Below are 26,186 nucleotides of genomic sequence, written 5' to 3'. Positions count from 1 at the left end.
CTATTTGATGACAATTGAAGAGTTTCGGAACTTACAGTAAGCAATCCAGACCATTCAAATGTTGAAAAATTGTTATAGGCTTACGAGCATATCCCATACCTGTAAACAAAAACAACCAACAGCGACGTTCAAACAATCTGCAAAACCTAAAAATTAAGTCAGAAAGACAATAAAGACAGAGAAAAATAACATTGCTTATTACCTGTCATGGTTTTTCCAAGAGTATTACAATCAATTTTCTAGTACTGGTAACCAATTTACCCTAAATAACAATAAGAAATAGAAGAAAAGCTAACGACATACCACATACAAATACCAAGAGCCCATTGAACACCATGAATCCAAAAAAAGGGGTTCATACATGCATATATATATTAAGTTTTCCAAAATATACACATAAAAGTGTTTTACCAAATACTGTCAGAAACCCATATTACCCAAAATATACGTATAAGAGTGTTCTACCAAAAAATGACTATCGCCAACCGAAGCCTAGTACCTAAGTGGTACCTTGCGATCGTACATGTCGTCAAATTCATCTATGATCGAATCAATATCAATAGCTCCTGCAATTTCTCGTTCGATGTAGATCATCATGCAATCCCTAAGAAAATCTCCTTCCATCTTGTTGCGAGCTGCTGTTTTAACCAATTTCATTGTTGAAAAATATCTTTCTGCACTTGCAGTAGAAACTGGAAGAGTCAATACAATAAGAATCAACCTATCAATCATTGAGTAAGTTTCTGCCTTCTTGGTAGCTACTAGCTTCCGGCACAACTCAGAAACACTTGATAAGTTCTGAAAATTCAAATCTCTAACTACATCATGGCCATAATGTTGTAACTCATTTCTCAAAATATGTACCTCTTGCCGACTGAAATCTAGAGGGTAGAATTTCTTAGCAAGATCACAAAGACTATCCACATTGAATGACTTAAAAGAATCTCTATGATCCAAACACGAGCTCAGAATTAGTAATTCTATTGTGTCTTCTGGAAACCTACGATCCAACTCTAACAACTGACAATCAATTGTATCATTAAATATATCAACACGATAATGATGGTCTACTGTGATATTATCACGCTGCTGACAAGAACGACCCGTACCCTCCATATAGCGAGCCTCCATATTAGGTCTATGAACATCATGTTTACCACAAAATTTAACCACAGTTGTAATAAAATCTTCCCAACCTTCTTCTCTCAATTCTCGAAGTAGAGCTTTTGTGGTTGAGACTGAAGACATAACATTAACAATGTCTAGTGTTTTCTTTTGTAAGCTTTGACATAATATTTCAGTAATTCCCATAATTTTATACATCAAATGCAAGACAAAGAAAAACCTGAATGATCTCATTTCTTCAGAAATACTTTGAGCTTCACCAACTTTAGCAGTCACGTTCGGATCACTTGCTCCAATATGATCTATTGTTGTACAAGTTGCTTCAAACTTATCAATCAGACTGCATACAGAACCATAATGAGAACTCCAACGAGTATCCGTAGCACGACGCAAAGTACCTATTTGGTTTGCCCCTTTTCATGTCTCAAGTTCACCATTAGCTAACCCTTTTTCAATCTCTTCTTCCCGGCAGATTGAAAGTCACCAAAACGATGAGAAGAAGTTGTAACGAGATTAACTACTGATGTTAACATTGAATATAATTTCCAAATAGGACCCATCGCTTCAGATGTCTTCACAAGAGCTAATTGAAGGCGATGTGCAAAGCAATGAACATAATAAGCATATTTGCATTCTTTTGAGAAACAAAGCTTGTAACTCATTCCACTGACCTCGCATATTACTAGCACCATCATACCCCTGCCCTCGCATATTTTCAATTTCAATACCATAATAATTAAGGATTTTTGTTATTCTTTTTTTCAAAGTTAATGCGCATGTATCATCAACACGTTGAATATCAAAAAACCTTTTTTGAACACAACCATACATATCTACATACCTTAAAACAATCACCATTTGCTCTTTCTTGGAAGCGTCTCTGGATTCATCAACAAGTATACAATATTTAGCATTTTCATTTTCCTCGCGAATTTTACTCCTAACTCTGTTAGATATAATGCTCAAAATCTCTTTTTGAACACTCGGTGACGAATATTTGGCATTTCCAGGAGCGTTTTCCAAAACAACTGAATTCACATTTTCATTAAGTATTGCTGAAAACTTTAACAACTCAATAAAATTCCCGCGATTCCTTGAACTTTTTGACTCATCATGACCTCTGAATGCACATTGTTGGAAAGCAAGCCACATTAAACATTCAATTGTTGCCTTGAGACGCAACCTATTTCTCTTTACATCTTCTTTTCTTTTTCTTTCCATTAAGAGACCGACTCTTTGAGCTGAATTATTAAGATCATCTGAATTCCCTTTGGCAGTGGAGTGACCAGAATCAACGTTTCCCGAGTGAGTTAGGAATGGACAATCTGATCCACTATTAACTGAGCACCATCTTCTGAAACCTTTACTAGTGAATGCTGGCTTCTTTGGTGGATCTGTTTCGAAGAGGAAACAATGAAAACAATATGCACTATCTTTAGAAGGTGAGTACTCCAACCAAGGATATCTCGCGAACCAAGTATAATTGAACCTACGGTTTTTCTTTCCGAATTTAGAGAGTGGATAATCTAATTTAGGTTGATAAGGTCCTAACTTCAAATATGCTCTTCGAACTTCATCATGCTTGTTAACATCATGTTGCATTATTGGAATACGTAGTCCCGGATCACGTTCTAATGGAGTAACTTCCATTCCTTGAGCTTCAGGTCTGATTTCTTGTAATTGAGTTCTTCGGATGAGCAAATCTTCGGGTTCGATTCTCGCGAAAACTACTTCATCGGGCTCAATGTTCTCAGCAATCTTATCTGATAAAAGTTTTTGTTCTTTAGGTATAAGGTTGTAAAACGCTTCCAAATTCCTCATTTGTGTTTGGATGGTGGACGGTGAGTCGGCATTGTATCCTATAAGCCTGAAAATTCCAGTTGCAACATTTTTAATTCACATCACAAGCTTATTACAAACACAAATAAGATCCACAAGAAATGAACTATAAGTCTATAATTGGCAGTAGTAGTAACTAGTAATCCACCAGTCTTAAAAAGAAAACTCAGCACTAATTAGAAACAAATTAATTGGTGTATTATCAATCACAATCAGAACTGAACATCTACCATGAATCCTGTCAACTAACTAGCCTAATTTGATAATCACATATTCACTTACAACATCAAATAATTAGCAATCAAATTTTCAATTGAACAAACCCTAATAAATTTGACCTAAAATTAAGAAAAGTAGAAAACCCAGTGTCTTTTTCATGAAAGTAAGAAGTAATTGAAAGAATTTCATCCTCAAGATCGCATCAAATCAAAGCAATCACCTTACCTAGGGTTTTCTTTTCTTTCCCCTCTTTTCCCTTCTCCCGCAGCCCTGCTTGACGAACAGAATAATTTTTTTTCTTCTTTTCCTCGTACATTTTGGTTTAAGCGGATTGTTACCCCGGCTCGACCAAATGTAAACCTGGACTTGAACTTAAATGGGTCAACTTTTACTACTTCATAGAAAAAAATTTCTTTCTTAGGGGTGGCCCAAGCCAGGATGAGCCTGTACATGCTTCCTCCCCTGCACTTAATAAGAGTAATTTTAGATATTCCATCGATCTTTTTAAAAAGTTTATTTTGTCAAACCAGACTAATAAAAGAAGACGGGGGAGTATATATGAAGTATTATTACATGTATTCTTACACTTGTAATACGCCTTTTTACATGTTGACGACTCCTGACCACATATGTGATTATTGATATTATTTGGTGTGTCTTTCTGAGTTTCCTGATTAATGAAATAACTGATTGGTTTCGGATCATCTCAACTTGTTCTTTGCTGGTCGTGTGGTACAAGAATCCCATGGAATTAGCAATTTCCTCGAATCTTGGAAGCATCTCAACTTATTTCCCTATCAACACAGTGAAGTAATGGCTGGCATTGAATCTCCATTGTCTTTTGCAAGTCCCTCCGGTGGTCCATACTACCCATGCCTAAACTATTGGAATGGATACAAAGGGTCATCTTCCGCTCCAATGGAATTAAAGAAATCAGCTTTGAGAAATATAGATAATCGTAATCGTATAGTTATGATGAATCGTGATCAACCACTAAACACTTGAGGTACTAAATAAAATAATCACACTGAAACAACAAGGAAACAAAGTATTCATATTATATTTATTAATACATGTATCGCACATGCCTAAACATTGTTCTTACTTTGTTGTTCAAGGTTGGTGGACGGATGCGGTGGGTGCAAGGAAGAACGAAAAAGGCAGTCGCCCGAGTATTGCTAAAAGTAGGACCAATCACAAAATGACCAGGCATGGGATAGATCATAGTTCCAGTTTCACTAGCTTCAAGTATGTTTCTACTTTAGCATTGGAGAAATTTGGTAGGACAGATATCGCTTTCGAAGCATGTTGTCTTGGTTAGACCCATAAAAGATGACTGAAGGAAAATGTCAATGAAGGAAAAAGAGAGGGCAAATGGATTGATCATCAAACATTGACCCTAAAATCACTGCTCAAAGATATTCTTCAACCAAATGAAGGTTATTACTAAGAAAAGATGAATAATACTATCTTACTAGACTTAGAGATGTCAAATGGGCAATTATATTTGTGATGTATATCAAAAATGGATAGATACTGACAGATTTTTTAAAGCGTGAATATGATTATAAATGTTATCTTCAACCATTGAGGAGGAGGAGGAGGTGGAGGTGCTCAATTCAATACTTTGAAATTCTGATATTCCCAAAAGATAAAACAAGAAAAAAAATCAAAAATGCCGGTCGTCCCTTTTAAATTTGGAGCATCTAACGGCTATAAGTGATGGATGATGTACACACACTTATGTGTCAGTAACAGCAGCTACAGAGTACAGAATAAGGATCAAGGAATAAGTGCACAATCACACGTGTGACATGATTGTTCCGTTTGCCAAGCTACCTAATATTTTAGTAAGTGTACAACACCTTCGCCAAGCATCTGAATTTAATGAATGTTTAACGGTTAGATAAAAGGAGAGTTTATCTTCACCTACCTTATGGATTCAGTATATGCTTAGTCAATGTTTTATCATAAAAGCAAAGATTAATTTCCACAATTAATGGAGGAAAAACAAAATTGTTTATTTAAAATTATTCAAGTCATTAATTTACACAAAATTCTCTTTCGATCTCTCACTGTAAAATGGTTTCTTCCGACATTATCACTTACTCACGACCTTGTCATAAGCTTATCTGTCCCTTTCTTACTCTCTATAAATTTACCTGCATCATCTCTTCCCATTCTCTCACACTTTCTATTCCTCTCTTTCTTTCTTGTTCAATCCAAATTTCCAAATTCAGCTGAATCAAATCAACTTCTATCGCCATTTGACTGATTTGTGCAAACAACCAAATCCTACCAAATATTTGATTTCAGGTACTAATTTTGGGTTTTGTTTGTTATCTTGCGCAAATTCCAAAATTTCTCTCTGTTTCTGTATTCAGCTACCCATTCCTGATATCATGAATTTTAATTTTATTGCTCTCCATAAGGATAAGTATCTTATCTGAATACATATACTCAGGACTCTTTTCTTTTCTTCTTTTATATCTGTTTGTCTTTATCTTCTATATTCAGATTCAGTTACATTTTCAGATCTCTCTCTTTTTTTTTCCTTCTTTTTCTATATTTATATATACTTCTACATGTATGGTTATTAAAAGTACTGATTATATGATCTTCTTTACAATTCTAAAGGTTGCTCCAATGACCCTGAGTTGTTCGTGGTCTTTATCAACATAACTTAGAAGTTGTAATTAATCTGGGTATCTCATCAGAATTGTTAGTTTTGAAAATAAATTAGGTGATTTGAGCTACCCTTTTGTTCAAATTATAAGATTTTGTTTTTTAGATCATGTTGTTTAAGCTTCTCAATTAGGCTATACAGAAGGCAGATTAGATTCTTCAACCTATGTTTTTATTCCCTGTTACTCTTAATTTTTTGTGCTTTGTTCTGTTTGAATTTTGAGTTATGAGATTTATTCTTTTTACAAGGGACCAGCTCTGCCCCAGATTGTAGTAATATTCCTATGCTGCAGTCGTAAATAGAAGAATACAGGACATTAAGCATGGAAATGATAGTATCAGTGTTTACGATCACAGTAATCATCTTTTCAGTGTGCACAGATATCTAGGAGCTTATGGTTTAGAGATTATACCGGAATGCATGACAGAGAGTATTTTGCAAGTATATTGTTGAAAATGAAATAGTTGATTGTGCGGTACAACTGTTATAGTTTCCAGTTGAATTGATTGTGCTCTTCTTTTTCGTGCCAGGAAATTATCTGTATCTATTAAATGGAAGTTACAGGAGGCTAAAGCTTTTTTACTTTTGTTGCCTTCAGTGGTAAGATATATGATTCTCTTGTCATGGTTTTCATCTAAACAAGTTCCATGGGAAGTGAAGTCATTTTGACGTTTCCATATTATACTTATGTAGGTTTCGTGGAAATGTTTAAGGGAAGGAACAGATCTTACAACATAAACGTAGGTGTAGCTTATCAAAGATCAATAGAAAGGAGCTATTCTAAGAGCCAAAGAAGCTCTGGCATGGGTTTTGAATTGGATCTCACAGAAACTGGAAAATTCATTGAATCTAAAACAGCTTTTATCTTTTGGTCTCGTAGAATACTTTTAGGAGAAGGATATCATGAATTTCTTTAATCGCACAATTTATCTTTGAATAGGTTGTATTCTTGTGTTTTCTCATCACCGTGGAGAAGTTTGTTTGTTTGTAACGTAAGGGTTATACGCGTCTGTTGTAATTTTTTTTGTGGCTGCCCTATAGAGAAAATGCCTGGTGTTGTATGTGGAAAGAAACAATTCATGGAATCAGAATTGCGTTTCTCCACTTTAGTCCAGAAAGATCCACCAACTCGTTCGAGAATTGGTACTCGTAGGATTCCTCGTGTACCTGTCAATACATACAAGCCACTTTTACCTGGACTACCTGATGACGTGGCTAAGTATTGCCTTGCACTTGCCCCTCGTTCGAGCTTTCCGGCCATGGGTGCTGTGTGCAGGAAATGGAAATCATTCATCCAAAGTAAGGAGCTGATAACAGTCAGAAAACAAGCTGGAAAGCTTGAGGAATGGCTTTATGTTTTGACTAGTGATGCAGAAGGGAAGGGAAACCATTGGGAGGTCTTGGGTTGTATGGGACAGGAACGCAAGCATCTTCCACCAATGCCGTGTCCACTGAAAGCTGGTTTTGCTGTGGTTGTCTTCAACGGGAAACTACTTGTTATGGGGGGTTATGTGCTCTCTGATGGCACAGGGTGTGTTTCTGCGGAAGTACACCAGTACCACTCCTGCCTGAACAGGTAAAACCTCTTCGGATTTATTTATTCCTACATTTTCCTTATGGATGGCTTAAAGTCGTTTTCGGTATTGGTTTGAACGTCATGTTAGATAGGTTTTAGCAGATCGTTTTTATATTGCTCTATATTTTTGCTAAATGCATGCGACAGTAAAACAATGAACTTGATTTAGTTGGTCATACTAGATAGGATCATACATGTATATCATACCCGATGAGCTGGGAACTCTCCGTATCAAAAAGGAGAGCAGTAACAGATGCTTTTGTGTTCTAAAAGTATAGCCTTTAACATTCTTGCGGGTTTCGGACTCACAAAAATACCTTAATGGATAAAACATAGTTGAGCTGTATGATATTAATGTATTCACTTCCGTAATCAAATTGTTAGCTATCCTTATCGATCCTTCATAAGGATTCAGAGGGTCAGTTTAGGTTTCTGTGATGCAAACTTTTTTTTGATCCATGTGGAATCTTGTAACCTTTCTAAGGCTCTTCTCTGTTTGCAGATGGAGTACACTAGCAGCTATGAATGTGGCTCGATATGACTTTGCTTGCGCAGAAGTTAATGGTGTCGTGTATGCAGTAGGAGGTTATGGGGTTGATGGTGTGAGCCTCTCAAGTGCCGAGGTCTATGACCCTGAAACGAACATCTGGACTCTGATAGAGAGTCTCCGTCGACCAAGATGGGGATGCTTTGCTTACGGTATCGAGGGAAAGCTCTATGTGATGGGTGGGAGATCGAGTTTTACCATTGGAAATTCCAGGTTTGTGGATGTTTACAATCCTAAGGATCGCACCTGGTGCGAAGTGAAGAATGGATGTGTAATGGTTACTGCTCATGCTGTGTTAGGCAAACAACTATTTTGTATGGAGTGGAAAAACCAGAGGAAACTCGCTATCTTTAACCCAAATGACAATTCATGGAAAATGATTCCAGTACCTCTAACAGGAAGTTCAAGGATTGGATTTCGGTTTGGAATATTAGACGATAAGCTTTTACTATTCTCGGTGGAGAAAGAACCTGGATATCGCACCTTGTTGTATGACCCAAATGCGGCGACGGGCTCAGAATGGCAGACTTCCTCCATTAAGCCATCTGGGTTGTGTTTGTGCAGTGTGACGATCAAAGCATAAAATTTGATGTTTTCGTAAATTCATTAGACTCTAGATAGACTAGTCATGCCATTATCAAGGGCCTTGTCCTAGATTCCTTTATGAGCTTTTTTCAGTATGAAGTGATGATTTTAAGTTTGCTATTTTACACTTAAAAATTTTCTCAATTCTGTTGAACAACATCAAATTCATCAAAATTGGTGTTAATTCTTGCCATTTACTAATATTTCTAAGAAGGAATACTCCTGCAATAAAGACACTTGATTGATTCAGTTGTTTGTGGTACATTTGCTGACAAGATTATTGTGCGGTTCAAATGTCAGAAGAGTCAGTGAGACGGGAGGTTTTGCACAGTCAAAGCTATAGTTGAGTAGTAAAGAGAAGTAGTGGAGCGTATGGGTGCAGTCTGATAGTTCTACTTGTTCTATTAAAGAAGAGGAAGCTGAGACTAATGCTGTATTTCCTAATCAGAGACTTAGATGTGAACCATTTTTCCCGGCTTTTAAACTCCGGATTAAAAAGATCCCCTATATATACAAGTAAGCAAGCTGCAACTCCTAGTCGTATAGGTGATAAAGTGGTTTTCAACAACCACAACATATGAACGATTTTTAGGGAACCATGTTTTTTTGGGGGACCATGATGTATTCCCTGCACTTATACGGGTGTCCTAAAGTTAAGAAATGACTAACTTATCTTTTATTCAATCATTGTTGTTTAAACTATGATTAACTTAATAATTGCCCTCCTAAACTTACTAATTTAATTAAAACTCTAATTCATAAAGATAAAAACACGATTTTTTCTACTAACCATTTTAAACTCTTCTCTTAACCTTTTGTTTTCTCTTTTATTTTCATAATCGTTTTAAATCTGGATTTTAGAAATTTGTATATTAGAGATACTTTCAGCTAACTAACCCATGTTTTTTTGATACATTTGTGATTGATAAACTAAGGGAGATGTTTGGTTACGAATTTGATGAAAAACTATGTCGAACTAGCCGAACCTGCTGGAAATAAAGAACATGAAGAACAGTTCGGCTATTTCGCAAAAATAATATTCCTAGCCGAACTTTCATTTCCTAGCAAAACTTTTAACTTCCTAGCAGAACTTTTTAATTTCCCATCCGAACTTTTTATTTCCTAGCCAAACTTTTTAACTTCCCAGACGAACTTTCTAATTCCTAGCCTAATTTTCAAATAAATGTTCGATTACGTCGCAACAATTTTAATCTAAGCCTAATTTTTCTCTGAAATCCTATATATTGAGTTCGGTTACTTCGCAAAAAAAAAATTCTCCTAACCGGATTTTTCTTTGAAAACCTATTTATTGAGTTAAGTTACGTCGCAATTTTTTTTTCCTAATCGAACTTTTTTCTGAAATCAAAAGCTCCACTAAAACTATGTTCTTGTTTTCTCCGAAACAAACTTTTTTTTTAAATCAAAAACTCCAATAAAACTAAGTTCGGCTACCTGCGCCTTCATAAACATCAGCCGAACTACATCATCTATGAATACGCTAAGTTTCGACTATGTGAAATCATCGAAACCAAGTTGATATGTTCTCTTTTAGTTATGAAGTATCTCTATGAGAATTTCATTATGATCCCGCTAGTTTTCGTACCTTTGCCAATTTATATTGACAAAAAGGGGAGAATTATTTTGTAGTTCACACTACATACGTATGATTTACGGATCATTATGTAAAGGGGAGTGGTTTTCATTGTGAGATGAAGTATTGACTAAGGGGAAGTGATACATATCACCATAGTATTATTGTCAAAGTTGTGATACAATTGAACTTTGATGTTGTGTAATAATACTATGACACTGTATAACAATACGAAAACAATCTTGTTGAGTATTGTTATAGCTATGGATCTTGAACAACAGTGATGCTGAGTTGAACACGTTCAGAATCACTGGAGTACTTGGAGTGGCGAAGAATTCAAGGAATATTGAAGAACCAAAGAAATCAAACATGTTGGATGAGAAGTTACAAAGTTTATTTATTTTGTAATCCATATGTATTGATAGTTTTGTCACTAAAATTGACAAAGGGGGAGATTGTTAGAGCACTGCTCGGTCGAACTCGCAAGCGTTGCTATCTCAACCTTGTTTGTCAAGTTTAGGTGATCAAAACTATAAGTCTTGATTTCTAGTCTACTTATAGATATGTCTCGGATTAGGATAAAATTTGTAGTTGAGCTTTAGACTTCACGGCGTTCATCGATTGAAGACGAAGATCTACTGAGGAGAGCTTGGAGGAACTTCATCAACAAAAGGTATGTGGAGACTAAAACTTATCTATCACTCAGAAGTCTACTCTATTCTGAAAAATCGGGGGTCTAACAACCACACCCAATATTTAGTTTAGGAAATCAGTATGGACTAACTCCAATCCAAGAGAATCAACTAGACAGTCAGACTCAATCAAGGAAAATATATCTAAGAGTTATATCTCAATTTCTAAAATCAATATGCAATCGATAAGATAGAAATCTGTGAGCGGGATTAATATGAGAAATAACTTGGATGGTACCAAAGACCAATATCCAAGCGTCGATCAATTTCAATCAACAACCAAAGATTGGATTTACCAATTGATTGAACTACGCATAACCTGTGATATTTCAATTATATAGAAAATATAATGCGGAAAAGAAATAACACAGACATCCAGAAGTTTTGTTAATGAGTAAATCGCAAATGCAGAAAAACCCTAGGACCTAGTCCAGATTTAAAAACCATATTATATTAATCCGCTACAGACTCTATCCTACTACAAGTTAACTTCGGATTGGAATGTAGTTGAGCCCTAACCAATCTCACACTGATTAAGGTACAGTCGCGTTCCTTACGTCTCTGAATCCTATAAAGAATCTACGCACTTGATTCCCTTAGCTGATCTCACCCACAACTAAGAGTTGCTACGACCCAAAGTCGAAGACTTGATAAACAAATCTGCCTCACATAGAAAAGTCTATTGAATAGATAAATTTGTCTCCCACAGAAGTACCTACGAGTTTTTGTTCCGTATTTTGGTAAATCAAGGTGAAAAAGAACCAATTGATACACCGGACTTATATTCCCGAAGAACATCCGAGTAATATCAATCACCTTACAACAACTTAACCGTATGGTAGTGGAACAAGATATTGTGGAATCACAAAGAATGATACAAAGAGCTTTGTGATTACTTTTTATATCTTACCTATCAGAGATTAAATATCGAGCAAATCTTAGAGAAGATAGTACTCAATACGATAGAACAAAGTAAGATCAGAACGCGCAACTACAGAGAAAATAGTTGGGTCTGGCTTTAGTATCCCAATGAAGTCTTTAAGTCGTTAACCTATAATGGTTTTAGGAAAAACCTAGGTTAAAGGATAATCGACTCTAGTCGCAACTAGTATCACACAGGAGGTGTGGGGATTAGGTTTCCCAGTTGCTAGAGTTCTCCCTTATATAGTCTTCAAATCAGGGTTTGCAATCATTGTTACCTTGGTAACAAAGCATTCAATATTCTCCGTTAGATGAAAACCTGATTAGATTCAAGCTAATATCTTTCAACCGTTAGATTGTCTTAGCTTGTTACACACAAATGAAATGTAACTTTATTTAGATATGAGTAACCGTACCTAAACATGTACACTTAGTTGGCTCAACAATAGTTAACCTAAGTTAGCCATATGAACACTTTCATATCAACCTTGTTCATCTTAATCACAACTAGTTCAAATGAAACTATTTACAGAGTTGTTCAATTATTTATATTCTCATAGAAGTATACAAGACACAATTGAAGCAAAATCGGTTTTGATTCACTCAAATCAATTCATGAACATTATAGCCACAATTTGCAAAGATTGCACTCCTTATTATATAAATGTATTTGTTCATGAGTATGTAAACATACTTAATCGATTTTAGAACTTAACCCACTCAGGTATGCAAAAGGGTAGGCATACCTAAGTTCCCGTACTTGGTCTTGTTCGCCAGTATGCAAACGGGCACGCCTACTGTCGTTCATGACCGAACTCAATTGAAATCAGTACGCATACGGGTATGCATACTATAGTTCCCGGACTTCAACTGTTGAATCAGTACGCATATGAGTGTGCATACTAAATTACCGGACTTGAAATACACTTGCAATAGTTAGCATACAAGTATGCATACTGTGTTATATCCAATCAATGGTAAATTGTTACAAACTCCCATTTCAATCATTGAAACATTCTTGGAAGACGAGAATAACTGTCTCACACAAACTATTAGCTTCAAAGCAATTTTAAAGTGATCAAATGATCAATACGAAACATTCTGAGTCTATATCAAATGACTGTCTCACACAAATCATATAAGATGTTACCATGCGATTTTCACATGATCATCTTTTGACCTTCGTCAAGAATAAAAGATGAATTTGGTTAAAGCGAAAGCTTACCAACACAAATTTCGAGAAAGATATAAGCGAGTTAAACTCAGCTCAAAATATCAAATGTGTATGATGTAAAGTCTATATAGATATACGATTTTTGTCTCAATAGGAGGTAGAATATAAATAGAGACAGATTACTCCAATACTCGTCATTTATTAATATTTCTAAGAAGGATTACTCCTGCAATAAAGACACTTGATTGATTCAGTTGTTTGTGGTAATTTGCTTACAAGATTATTGTGCAGACAATTTGGTTGAGAGTATGGCTTCAAACTCATAACAATTTTATAGTATAAACGGTTCAAATGTCAGAAGAGTCAGTGAGACGGGAGGTTTTGCACAGTCAAAGCTATAGTTGAGTAGTAAAGAGAAGTAGTGGAACGTGTGGGTGCAGTCTGATAGTTCTACTTGTTTTATTTAAGAAGAGGAAGACGAGACTAATGCTGTATTTCCTAATCAGAGACTTAGATATGAACCATTTTCCCCAGCTTTTAAACACCAGGTTAAAGAGATCCCCCTATACAAGTAAGCAAGCTGCAATTCCTAGTCGTATAGGCGACAAAGTGGTTTTCAACAACCACAGTATATGAACGATTTTTAGGGAACTATGTTTTTTTGGGGGACCATGATGTATTCCCTACACTTATACAAGTGTCCTAAAGTTAGGAAATGACTAACCTATCCTTTATTCAATTATTCTTGTTTAAACTTAATAACCTCCCTCCTAAACTTAATAATTTAATTAAAACTCTAATTCATAAAGATAAAAACACAATTTTTTCTACTAACGATTCTAAACTCTTCTCTCATCCTTTTGTTTTCTCTTTTATTTTTGTAATCGTTTTAAATCTGGATTTTAGAAATTTGTATATAGAGATACTTTCCAACTAACTAACCCGTGTCTTTTTTATACATTTGTGATTGATAAATTCAGGGAGAAGTTCTTTTAGGAATTTTGTGAAAAAACTATGTCGAACTAGCCAAACCTGCTGGAAATGAAGAACAGATTGGCTATTTCGCAAAAATAATATTCCTAGCCGAACTTTCATTTCCTAGCAAAACTTTTAATTTCCTAGCAGAACTTTTTAATTTCCCATCCAAACTTATTATTTTTTAGCCAAACTTTTTAATTTCCCGACCGAACTTTCTGATTCCTAGCCTAATTTTCAGATAAAAGTTCGATTAGATCGCAAAAATTTTAATCTAAGCCTAATTTTTCTCTGAAGTCCTATATATTGAGTTCGGTTACTTCGTAAAAATAAATTCTCCTAACCGCATTTTTATTTGAAAACCTATTTATGGAGTTATGTTACGTCGCAATTTTTTTCCTAACCGAACTTTTTTCTGAAATCAAATGCTCCATTAAAACTAAGTTCTTTTTTCTCCGAACCAAACTTTTTTTTTAAATCAAAAACTCCATTAAAACTAAGTTCGGCTACCTGCGCCTTCATAAACATCAGCCGAACTACATCATCTATGAATACACTAAGTTTCGACTATGTAAAATCATCGAACCAAGTTGATATGTTCTATTTTAGTCATGAAATATCTCTATGAGAATTTCCTTATGATCCCGCTAGTTTTTGTACCTTTGCCAATTTATATTGACAAAAAGGGGGATAATTATTTTGTTGTTCACACTACATACATATGGTTTACGGATCATTATGTAAGGGGGAGTAGTTTTCATTGTGAGATGAAGTATTGACTAAGGGGGAGTGATACATATCACCATAGTATTATTGTCAAAGTTGTGATGCAATTGAACTTTGATGTTGTGTAATAATACTATGACACTGTATAACAATACGAAAACAATCTTGTTGAGTATTGTTATAGCTATGGATCTTGAACAACAATGATGCTGAGTTGAACACGTTCAGAATCACTGGAGTACTTGGAGTGGCGAAGAATTCAAGGAATTTTGAAGAACCAAGGAAATCAAGCATGTTGGATGAGAAGCTAAAAAGTTTATTTATTTTGTAATCCATATGTATTGATAGTTTGTCACTAAAATTGACAAAGGGGCAGATTGTTTGAGCGCTGCTCGGTCGAACTCGAAAGGCGTTGCTACCTCAAGCTTGTTTGTTAAGTTTAGGTGATCAAAACTATAAGTCTTGATTTCTAGTCTACTTATAGCTATGTCTCGGACTAGGATAAAATGTGTAGTTGAGATTTAGACTTCACGGCGTTCATCGATTGAAGACGAAGATCTACTGAGGAGAGCTTGGAGGAACTTCATCAACTAAAGGTATGTGGAAACTGAAGCTTATCTATCACTCAGAAGTCTATTATATTGTATCTCCTATTGAGACTAACTCGTATAGCTATATAGACTTTTATTATAGACATTTGATATTTCGAGTTGAGTTTAACTCGCTTACATCTTTCTCAAAATATGTGTTGGAAGCTTTTTGCTTTAGCTACGTTCATCATTATTCTTGACGAGTTTAGTTGGAAACTATTTATTTGTTGGAAACTAAATAATTAGTCAAAAGATGATCATGTGAAAATTGCCTTGAAATATCTTACATGCTTTGTGTGAGACAATCATTTGATGTAGACTCGGAATGTTTTGGATTGATCATTCGATCACTTGAAAATTACTTATAAGATAATAGTTTGTGTGAGACAACTGTATTCATATTCTAAGGATGTTTCAATGATTGAAATGGGAGTTTAGAACAATTTACCATTGTCTGGATATAGCACAGTATGCATACAAGTATGCAAACTGTTGTGGTATGATTCAAGTCCGGAAACCAAGTATGCATACTAGTATGCGAACGTTTTAACTGTTAAAGTCCGGGAACCAAGTATGCATACCAGTACACGAACGGTTTTACCTGAGTTAGGTCCGGGACGACAGTATGCATACCCATTTGCGAACTGTCGGACAAGACCAATGTCCAGAATTTAAGTTTGCATACCGGTTTGCAAACTAAGTTGGTTTATGTTCTAATATAGGTTAAGCATGATTTCATACTCATGAAAAAATACATATATAAATTAAGGAATGCAATATTTGCAAATCGTGGCTTAATGTTCATGAATTGATTCTCTTGAATCAATCTGATTTTGTTTCAATTGTGTCTTGTATACTTCTATGAGAATATAAAAAATTGAAAAACTCTATGAGTAACACAATAAGATTCATTTCATTTATCATTTGATCTAGAAGTGTTAGATGAATGCGGTTATTATAAAAGTGTTCATATGGCTAACTTCAGTTAATTATTGTTGAGCCAACTCAATATACACGTTTAGGTACGGTTACCCATATATAAAAGAAAGTATATTTCATTTGTGTGTAACAAGCTAAGACCATCTAACAGTGGACAAATATTTCTTTGGTTTTAAACAAACTTAGCTTGAATCTTAAATCAGGTTTTCATCTAACGGTGAATATTGATTGCTTTGTTTCAAAGCTATCAAACCATGATTTGAAGACTATATAAGGGAGAAATATAGCAAGTGGGAAACCTAAGTCCCACACCTCCTGTGTGATTGTAGTTGCATACTAGAGTCGATTCTCCTTTAACCTACGTTTTTCTTAAAACCATTATAGGTTAACGACTTAAAGACTTCATTGGGATTCTGAAGCCAGACCCAACTATTTTCTATGTAGTTGCGTGTCCTGATTTTACTTGTTCTATCGTATTGAGTACTATCTTCTCTAAGATTGGCTCGAGATTTATTTCCGATAGGTAAGATATAAAAAGTAATCACAAAGCTTTTCGTCTAATTCTTTGTGATTCCACAGTAACTTGTTTTACTACCATATAGTTAAGTTATTGTGAGGTGGTTGATATTTCTAGGCTGTTTTTCGGGAATATAAGACCGGATTATCAATTGGCTCTTGTTCACCTTGATTTATCAAAAGACGAAACAAAAACTTCGTAGGTATTTCTGTGGGAGATGGATTTATCTATCAGAATAGAATTTTCTGTGGGAGACAGATTTGTTTATCAAGTCTTCGACTTTGGGTCGTAGCAACTCTTAGTTGTGGGTGAGATTATCTAAGAAAATCAAGTGTATTGAGTCCTGCTGGGATTCAGAGACGTAAGGAGCGCAACCGTACCTTGATCGGTGTGAGACTTGGTTAGGGCTCAACTACATTCCAGTCTGAAGTTAACTTGTAGTAGGCTAATGTCTGTAGCATCTTAATACAGTGTAGTGTTCAAATCTGGACTAGGTCCCGGGGTTTTTCTGCATTTGCGGTTTCCTCGTTAACAAAACTTCTGGTGTCTCTGTTATTTCTTTTCCGCATTATATTTGTTTATATAATTGAAATATCACAGGTTGTGCGTAGTTCAATCAATTGGTAAATCCGACCTTTGGTTGTTGATTGACACTTGAACATTGGTTTTTGATACCGTTCAAGTTTTTTCTCATATCAACCGGGCTCACAGATTTGTATATGTTCGATTGCAGATTATATTGGGAAATTGAGATCTAACTCTAGGATATATTTCCTTGATTGAGTATGACTGTCTAGTTGATTCTCTTGGAATTATATTGGAGTTAGTCCATACATATTGCCGAACGAAATATTGGGTCTGGTTGTTAGACCCCCACTTTTTCAGATCCATGATCAAAAACGTTTTTGTGGTTGTTCTAGAAGAAATGAAACAAAAGATATGGTAGAACTAGGACAGTTATTGTATGAGGTCTACCCAATCCTTGAATAAATTACTCGTTATCAAAGTAGGCATTTCCACCTATTTATTTATCTGTGTAAATAAAAATATTCAAGAATGAGTACAACTTAATACCATAGTCCTCGAATAGCATAGGATTATGAAATTATGCTTTCTCGAAATTGTTATTTGACCAGCTATTTAACAGCTGATTTGACGTGGCTGGAAATATGGCGAAGTGAGTTGATTTTTCGCTTGCTATGTCATTATAAATAATACAATAAAAAGGGAAGTAATTTGTTTTACTTCTGTAGTTTATCCCCGTTAACAATTTACCTTCTTTTATCTTCTCCGGTCATTTTCTTTTTCAAAACTTTCTGTTATTTCATATTTTCGCATCCACAAACTGAATCAAACTGATTTGTACTTTTCCCATTTTCTTTCTTTCATGGTGATGTAAAACATGGTCATGGAAAATTAGGATAAACTATTCATAATCCTTGATCTATTACAAACTCTTTCAATTGCAGGTGATAAATATCTAATACAACTCAACCCATACTGAATTTATTGCACTATTTAAACTCAATTTACTTGGAAGATCTTATTACGGTTTGATGACATTGGCCAGTTGGTTTATTTAAGAAATAATTAGGTTAACATAAGAGAATTGTTAATCTTAGGAGAATATATATCTTTGATTGATGGTGATTATACTAGATTTTCAAAATATGTGAAGGACACCTTCTGATAAATACATGTTGATTTGAACATCTGTGAAAAAACGAGGGTACCCAAATACACCACAATCTTTTAATTATCCACCTATAAGTCCTTTACCGAATGTGATTGTCTATGGACAGAGTCGAGACAATACAACAAATTCGGTACACACTTCGTGTGATCGTCTATGGATACGAGATCGAGACAATGCAACAACAAGCTCACTTGTGTGATTGACTATGGACACAAGATCGAGATGATACGAAAACAAAGTGTGCACTTGATAATAGGTTCTGTAATAACCGAAACTTTATAGGATCAATATCAAGTGTTACGGAATTAACGTACGTGTGTAATTTACTTAATTATAATAACAACTATAATGCAGAAAACAAAGTAAATGACACAACAAGATTTTGTTAATGAGGAAACCGCAAATGCAGAAAAATCCCGGGACCTAGTCCAGTTTTGAATACTCTCATAATCAAACCGCTATACAAAATCTAATACCAACTTCGTATAGTTGAGACCAAGCAGACTACCCCTAGCTACTTAGTTCCCTCAGTATCCCTACGTCTTCGACTTCTAGAGTCATGCACGTGAATAGCAAGTCCTTTAGATCGTATTCCAAACAACAATGGAAGAATCTGTTTGGTAACCACTCTAATCAATCTTGCTAGAAAATATTTGATGAGTTGTTGACAAAGGATCTTATGTTTAATCCAATAAACTCTGAAAACTCCCGGGGTACCAAAATACACCACCAACTTTTTCTTAGGCAAGCTGTATGGACAAACTCAACACAACTCCGAGAGTAAAACCAATCAAGGAAAGTGCCCAGAGTTATACCTCTCGCTCCCTTGTTGTTAGAACGTTTACAGAATTGAATTCGTGAACCTAACTACAAATCTTGGACGGTACCAAAGACCAATGTCCAAGGATCAATCAAGTCTTTTCCAACTAACACGGTTGGGCCTAGCTACCGTGATTGATCAACGGACAACTTGTGATATTTTAATTATAAAGATAAACAATAAAATGCGGAAAAGGAAATAACACAGACACCATAAGTTTTATTAACGAGGAAACCGCAAATGCAGAAAAACCCCGGTACCTAGTCCAGATTGAACACCAAACTGTATTAAGCCGCTACAGACACCAGCCTACTACCAATTAACTTCGGTCTGGAATGTAGTTGAGCTCGAATTCAGTCTCCCACTGATTCAGGTACAGTCACGCTCCTTACGCCTCTTGAATCCCAATAAGACTTTGCGTCATTGATTCCCTTAGACGGTCTCACACCAACTAAGAATTGCTTCAACTCAATTGAAGACTTTAAACCAAATCTGCCTCCCACAGATTAAGCCTATTTATTGATTTCCTGATTTGCGATCTAAACGGATGATCAAATCAAACGATAGATCCAGGTGATGGAAATCGATAGCAACTTAGACAAAAGTCTGGCTATCCTGAAAATCCAAACTTATGAACCCGAAGTAAAGCCTAGATTATTATTCACCTCACAAGTATAAAACTTGTGGAATCAACAAAGTATGAGATGAAGAGACTTTGTTTATTACTATCTATCTTGATTGATGAAGCAAGGCTCTATAAACAATCAAGATCAGGATACTCAAGTTATCAAGATAAAAGACAACTGGACCTGGCTTCACGAATCTCAATGAAATTTTTGTAGTCACTAACCCTAAAAGGGTTTCTGGAGAGGACGACTCTAGATACAACTAGGACACACCAAAAAGTAATGTCAGGATTCAAATATCCCAGTTGTCAAGAGTTCCCCTTATATAGACTTCAAAGCCTAGGTTGCTTTAGGTTTAAGCTAAGATAACTTTGGAACCAAGCAATCAATATGTATCGTTAGATGAAAGCTTTGAATCTTATTCACATATACAATATATACACTATGGTTAGGTAAATCGTAACCAAATCGTGTATAAAGACTATGTTCAATATGGTTAGCCGAAACTAGCATGTTTGAACTTAAAAGCTTAACATTCATTTTCATGTTCACAGGACATTAATATTGAGTCACAATTATGTGATAAAATGAGTCTAGTGTTAATTAGAGAATTGATCAAATGCAAATTACTTCAAGGAAATAATTTAACTGCAATTGAATCATAATCGACATAGTTTGTAAATGTACAAAGTACAAGTACATAAACTGTTCGTGAATCGGTTGAGTCATAATACATGGACCAGTTTGCAAACTTATATGCATTGACCGAGTTCCGGAGTCAACAGAACTTCTCAGTTCATAAACCTGTTTGCACACTTATGCAATTACCGAGTTCTGGACTCTTACAGAACATTTCAGTTTAAGTACCGGTTTGAAAACTTTGAACTAATCCAAAGTTTCGGAGTCAACAGAACGTTTTAGTTCACGTACCGGTTTGCAAACTTTGGACCTTTGCCGGTTCCGGAGTTCACAGAACGGTAAGTTTACGTACCGGTTTGGGTACTAAACTGGTTCCGAAACATAGAACTGTTTTGGCTCGCATACCGATTTGATTATTTATCTGGTTCCCTTACCACAGTTCCACAATGGTTTGTATACGAATATGCATACCTATTCGGATCACGAAACAAACAGATTTTCCCATGATGTTCATACACGTAGCATAGTTTTGACAACTAAATTCGAAAACAAACTTGATATAGTAACACTTGTGAGTTCGACCAAGCAATGCTCTAACAAACTCCTTTGTCTGGTTAGATCAATCAATATTGATTACAGAAATAATCAAATTCTAGATTTGCAATCAATTAATATAGATCTCAAAGAGAAACTATAAAGTGATGTCGATCTCACACAACTAATCAATCAAGTCTATCAAAGATAAACCGATTCTAGTTGGATCCCATCAGATCAAGGTTTGTGCACTAAATCCACAAGATATGAAAACTAATAAGAATTCTTCTTCGTCTTCAAATCTTCTATTGCCTTCAAATACCCATACAACAACACTTGAATCCACTTGTGATCAATCACGCACATCACAGAGTCTGTTAACAATGGATTATCACAAGATGTCTTTAGATCCAAAGATGGTTCTAAAGATCTCGTCGATACTTTGATCTAGTTTGAGTGAATCTTATATCAGATGAGAAGATTCTCAAGAATAAACAAACTAGGTGCAATCAAAGTTACAACAACCATTAGTCAATCAAATCAATAATTGAAAACTAATAACACTGCAATTATCTAGTTTCCTACTAACGGTACTCGTAGAGCTTCTTGATCCCACAGAAGTCTTTAAACGAGCGGTTATAAGAGATTTTTCCTAATTAGGTTACTCTTCTCTCCGAATAGACTGCTCCAATAGAAACTACAAGAGATTAAGTTTGCCTGGCTCTTAGGATAGTTTGCAAGAAATGTAAACTCAAGTATTTATAGACCAAAGTTGTTTGGACAATAAGGAAATTCCAAAACCGAAAATATTATCAAGATATGCATTAAAGTACCTAAATTCGGTTTTCATATTTCCAATTAATGTTAACCAACATTTCCGAAAACTCTCATAGAAAACTTCTATTATTAGTCTAGCACATTAACTAATAATATTTCCAGAGAATATGCTTTAATTGGTGTTAATTAAAACATATATGATGAAAATCATAATCAAATACTTTTCACTTTTTTCGGATCAGGGATCACCTTGGGTATCAAGGAATATCTTTGAACAATAAATGATAAGAGTTATGTACATGTTCAAATATCTCGACATCCGGAAGCTTCTCATTGTCGAACCGTTAGATAATGAAAGACCACAGATGACTGATCCAATACTTCATAATAAAACCACATGAACCAACATTAAGAAGATCTCAAAGAGATCGAAAGAAAGTTAGTCATATTCTTTCAGTGATTTGCTTATCAGAATTATAATTTCATATGGGATGGTAAAGATTCCGGTTCACAAGCTATTACGTGTAATAATTTTGATTAAAGAATTGATGCTATGGGAGATAAAATCAATGGTTGAATGTCAAGTCTGGGATATTATTTAATTTTCTTCGATAGATACAAATCAGTTGTATGTAAGTGGGTCTTTCAGGCCTAGTACGACTATAATGGCAATATTAAATGATATAAAGCTAGACTTGAATCCAAAGATTTTATGCATAAATGAGGCGTTAATTATAAATAAGTTTTTTCTCTCGTGTCAAAGAAAGACTTATTCATAATTATCATAGTGTTATTTGTAGCTCGGTACCTAAGAGTTTCATTAACTAAATGTGAAAATAACCCTTATTAATGATAAATTATAAAGAAAATTACGAATATGAAGAATTTTTGTTATAGGGAAAGCTGATTTGTTTAGGGGGAAAGCATTTTATGGGGAAAGTTTATATTTTTGACAGGTATATAGGGGGAATATCTGCTGAAATTGACTTCTAAAAATTATTTTGTATTGCCAAATTACCCTCTCACTAAATGTACACCCAACTGGCTGTAACAGCCAACAAAAATTTTCACCCAAAGAGGAAGTAAAATACTCCTGGACCTTCTTCCCATGTTTTTTTTTTACTTAAAAGTAGTTTATTTAATCAACGAGTTCATCTTATTGTTCTCCCTCTTTCTATTTGTTCTATAGGTCTTTTATAAAAAATTTATTAAAACTCTATGAACTTTTAAAGAAAAGATTAGTTTTTGGATCATTGATATGTATGTGAACTTTTGTATGTATGAATGATGCGCGTTTGATAAAATGCTTCACACAGTGCCATATGTGAATTTTTGCACAACACGACAGATTACAAACGTCAACCACAAAATTAGGCATTACCATAATACAACTTAAGATAGATTTATTCAGCCCTGGTTTTACCAGTATCATTACCACCTAGTTTTTATGAATCCATTAGGATCCATTAAAGCGACGTTCGTCCGCTGTTGCATATCATGGGGATGCGAAAGCTTGGGACCAGATAAGGCGAAAGCAAATGCCTAATAATGATCGATACCAAACATTATAATCACTTCATATAATATTTCAATGAATGATGTCATATTTTTGAAGAAATATCATTGGGAATATGTCGTTATATATGAGGTTTAGTGGTCAACTACTTTAATCCACTCTTGATTTTCTTTACACACAAATGTTGGTGCCTCACAGACATGTTTTTGTGCTAACAAGATCTTACGATCATGTTTCTTCGTGAAGCGCACCGGCTTAAAAAACACAAGAATGATAGGCTTAATCATGAAAATGGTTCAGGTTAATCATAGTTGTAAAGTAGTTTAGTATAAGATTAGGTTAAGTTGAGGATAAAATCGTATACTTGGGTATTTTGTTAAGGGGAAAGACAATTTTTGACTCCTCTCCTTAAATGATCCACAGTCAATGGATATATACAGTAGTCAGACAATTTTAGATTCCCCCCTAAACAAATCAGCTTTCCTTATAACAAAAATCATATGAAGGTCTTGCCTTATAAAAACAGGAATGAGTGGTCTGCAAACTTAAGAAATCAAAGTATGAAATTAAACAAACTTCCTGAATATTGTATGTCTAAAATTCAATAAGACCACTAATGTTATTTGGTTTTGGATGAAATTATTGTAGATCCATGCATATACCTCAAGATCAGTAGGAGAAGTTCATTCTCTTGGTATTTTATGTTAAGACTTACCACCTACGACTAGTGATCTTGAATTTATGTATATCTCTATATTTTTCGATATAAAGAATATCAATGAAGCTTACCATGTGATAGTCACATATCATGCGGATTACTAAAGCTCTCGTATATCGAGTGTTCGGAGAATTTTTTGAGATACAACATATATATAAAAAAAATTTGTTTCATATTGGAAAGAAGATATAAATCTAATCTTCATTATGTACTAATTCTGATATGGAATATATAACAAGTTGTTGATTTGTTGGCTAATTCCTAATGAATCAAAGAACAAATTACCGAAAAGATATCAAGAATTTTAGATACTAATCATGAAATATGTCTTATAATTAGTTATCAAACCCAATAAAAATTGATTGGGTTTTCAGACTTTAATTTTGATGGATGTGCGGATTCTATTAAGGAAGAATCCATTAATACTAGTCCAACAATTAAACTTGATATATGTCTGCAAGATTCAAAGACTTAAGGATTGTCTCTAAATTGCTGAAATGTATCGTCTTAGCTTCTCAGCATTAAAACACGATATGATACGAAAGGAACAAATTAAACACATGAACCTTGAGTATATATGCGTGATTCAAACAATTCATAAACAATATTTGTTCATTTATTGCTTGAGCAGAATTGTATCCGCAGATGCACTTAATGAACAATTACTTTTTAAGACCTCTTAAGAAAAGATAAAAATCTTAGGTCTGTGGTAGTAATTGATTATTGAATTCAGCTAATTTATGTGCTTATTTTTGAACATTGATTGAGCTCTTAATAATGTACTTCTGAATCAATTTTTGTATCCATATTTAGTCTACCCTTATGTGAACGGATGAATGTTAATAGAAATTGTCTTTCTTAAAGACATCACTGGGACATTATGATACTCCTATCTAAGGGCTAGTTGAATATGTTATTTGTGTTGTGGTACATGGAAGGGAACGCATTGATAACAAACCAATGTGCAACCGCTATGACTCATATGAATAGCTTAATTGATCAAGGTATTGCGTTAACCAGTAATATTATTCTTTAACAATTACGCACGCTTATGTTTCCAGCAATTAACCATTAATAGATTATCACATGGACCAACGGGAGAATGTAAGATAATTTTTTAAAGGATAATTATGTTTATTGGGCCCATGTGAGAATCTGGTTATATTTAGGATATTGCTAAATATCTAATCCATGGTTTATAAAAGGAGTTAGTATCCTATTTATACTCTTCCTTGATGGACGGTCGAGATCAAAAGTCCATATACTAAAGCCATAGGAACTTGGTCCTCTCTTTACCTATGAAAGGGAAATAATAACGATCGTTATCGTGTCTAAGGATTTATTCATTACGGCTAAGGTCAAGAGAGAGAAACCATGACCTCCAAAAAATCCTCGTTAATCGTGAGAGTCTAGAAGAGTCGTCAGAGTTTAGTCGTGGGGGAGTTTGAAAGAAACTCTTGAACTCCCTGTTAGTGGTAAAAACTAGAATGCTAGGGTTGGTTTGTTCTGGGGAGTTTACAGTATATTTTTGCCTCACTGCAAATCTCTCAAAAGAACTGGGGGTGGTAATGCATTAGTTTTTTTTTCTTTATCTTTTTGGCAGCTTTGCTATAATTGAGCTGTCTTGTTCTTTTTGCTTTCTTCAGTTTCTCATCTTCTAGATGAAGGACTGAATTTTAATACAATCTTGCCCTTTTTGAGTCAAAAAAAAAAAATCTCTCAAAAGAGTAGAGATTCTGGGATAGTCTCTCAAACTCTCTACACTTGAAACAACAAACTCTCTCAAACTCCCTATACTCTCTTACACTCTCCCTCAAAATCCCTAAGATTCAAAATACACTGAACACTCCCAACTCACCCATGGACTAACCCCTGTTAGAGTCCTTTGAAAAAGGACGGAGATGAAGAAGAAAAGGAAGGTATGAAGTACGAACAAGATAACAGAGATTGAAAAGAGAGAAAATACACATCATTTATAGTTTTGACCTTTTCTAACACATCATGGGCCCAAACTAGGGCGTTGTCCAGGGCGCCGAATAGCATTTCCATAAAGCTTATTTTTCGTATAAAGATAAAAAAAATTCTATCAGTGCAGCCCGAAGTAAAAAACTATCCATCTTGGGTCCAAAGACTCCAAACAATACCAAAGAATACAGAA

The 26,186-nt window shown here is 34.8% G+C and overlaps 2 protein-coding genes across 3 annotated transcripts; one reads left to right on the top strand and one right to left on the bottom strand.

Annotated features, from left to right (window-relative positions):
• Positions 1-492: 492 nt before the first annotated feature.
• On the bottom strand, positions 493-5,450 carry LOC113279005 (zinc finger MYM-type protein 1-like). Its single transcript, XM_026527719.1, has 5 exons — positions 5,346-5,450; positions 3,409-3,683; positions 1,797-2,992; positions 1,571-1,708; positions 493-1,427 (listed from the first exon to the last, which is right to left on the bottom strand). Exons 1-5 carry the CDS (start codon positions 5,448-5,450, stop codon positions 493-495), a joined length of 2,649 nt encoding a protein of 882 aa, XP_026383504.1.
• On the top strand, positions 5,242-8,769 carry LOC113281503 (F-box/kelch-repeat protein At1g67480-like). 2 transcript variants are annotated; one of them, XM_026530273.1, is made up of 4 exons: positions 5,242-5,499; positions 6,400-6,469; positions 6,563-7,445; positions 7,948-8,769. In XM_026530273.1, exons 3-4 carry the CDS (start codon positions 6,916-6,918, stop codon positions 8,573-8,575), a joined length of 1,158 nt encoding a protein of 385 aa, XP_026386058.1. In that variant the 5' UTR covers positions 5,242-5,499; positions 6,400-6,469; positions 6,563-6,915; the 3' UTR covers positions 8,576-8,769. The 2 variants fall into 2 exon arrangements, with proteins under 2 accessions (XP_026386058.1, XP_026386059.1); XM_026530274.1 differs by lacking the exon at positions 5,242-5,499 and adding an exon at positions 5,783-5,926.
• Positions 8,770-26,186: the final 17,417 nt, after the last annotated feature.

The sequence above is a fragment of the Papaver somniferum genome, chromosome 5 (genome assembly GCF_003573695.1).
Source record: "Papaver somniferum cultivar HN1 chromosome 5, ASM357369v1, whole genome shotgun sequence".
Classification (NCBI taxonomy): domain Eukaryota; kingdom Viridiplantae; phylum Streptophyta; class Magnoliopsida; order Ranunculales; family Papaveraceae; genus Papaver; species Papaver somniferum.
Note: the sequence above shows the minus strand (reverse complement) of the source record. Positions and strands in the feature narration are given on the sequence as shown.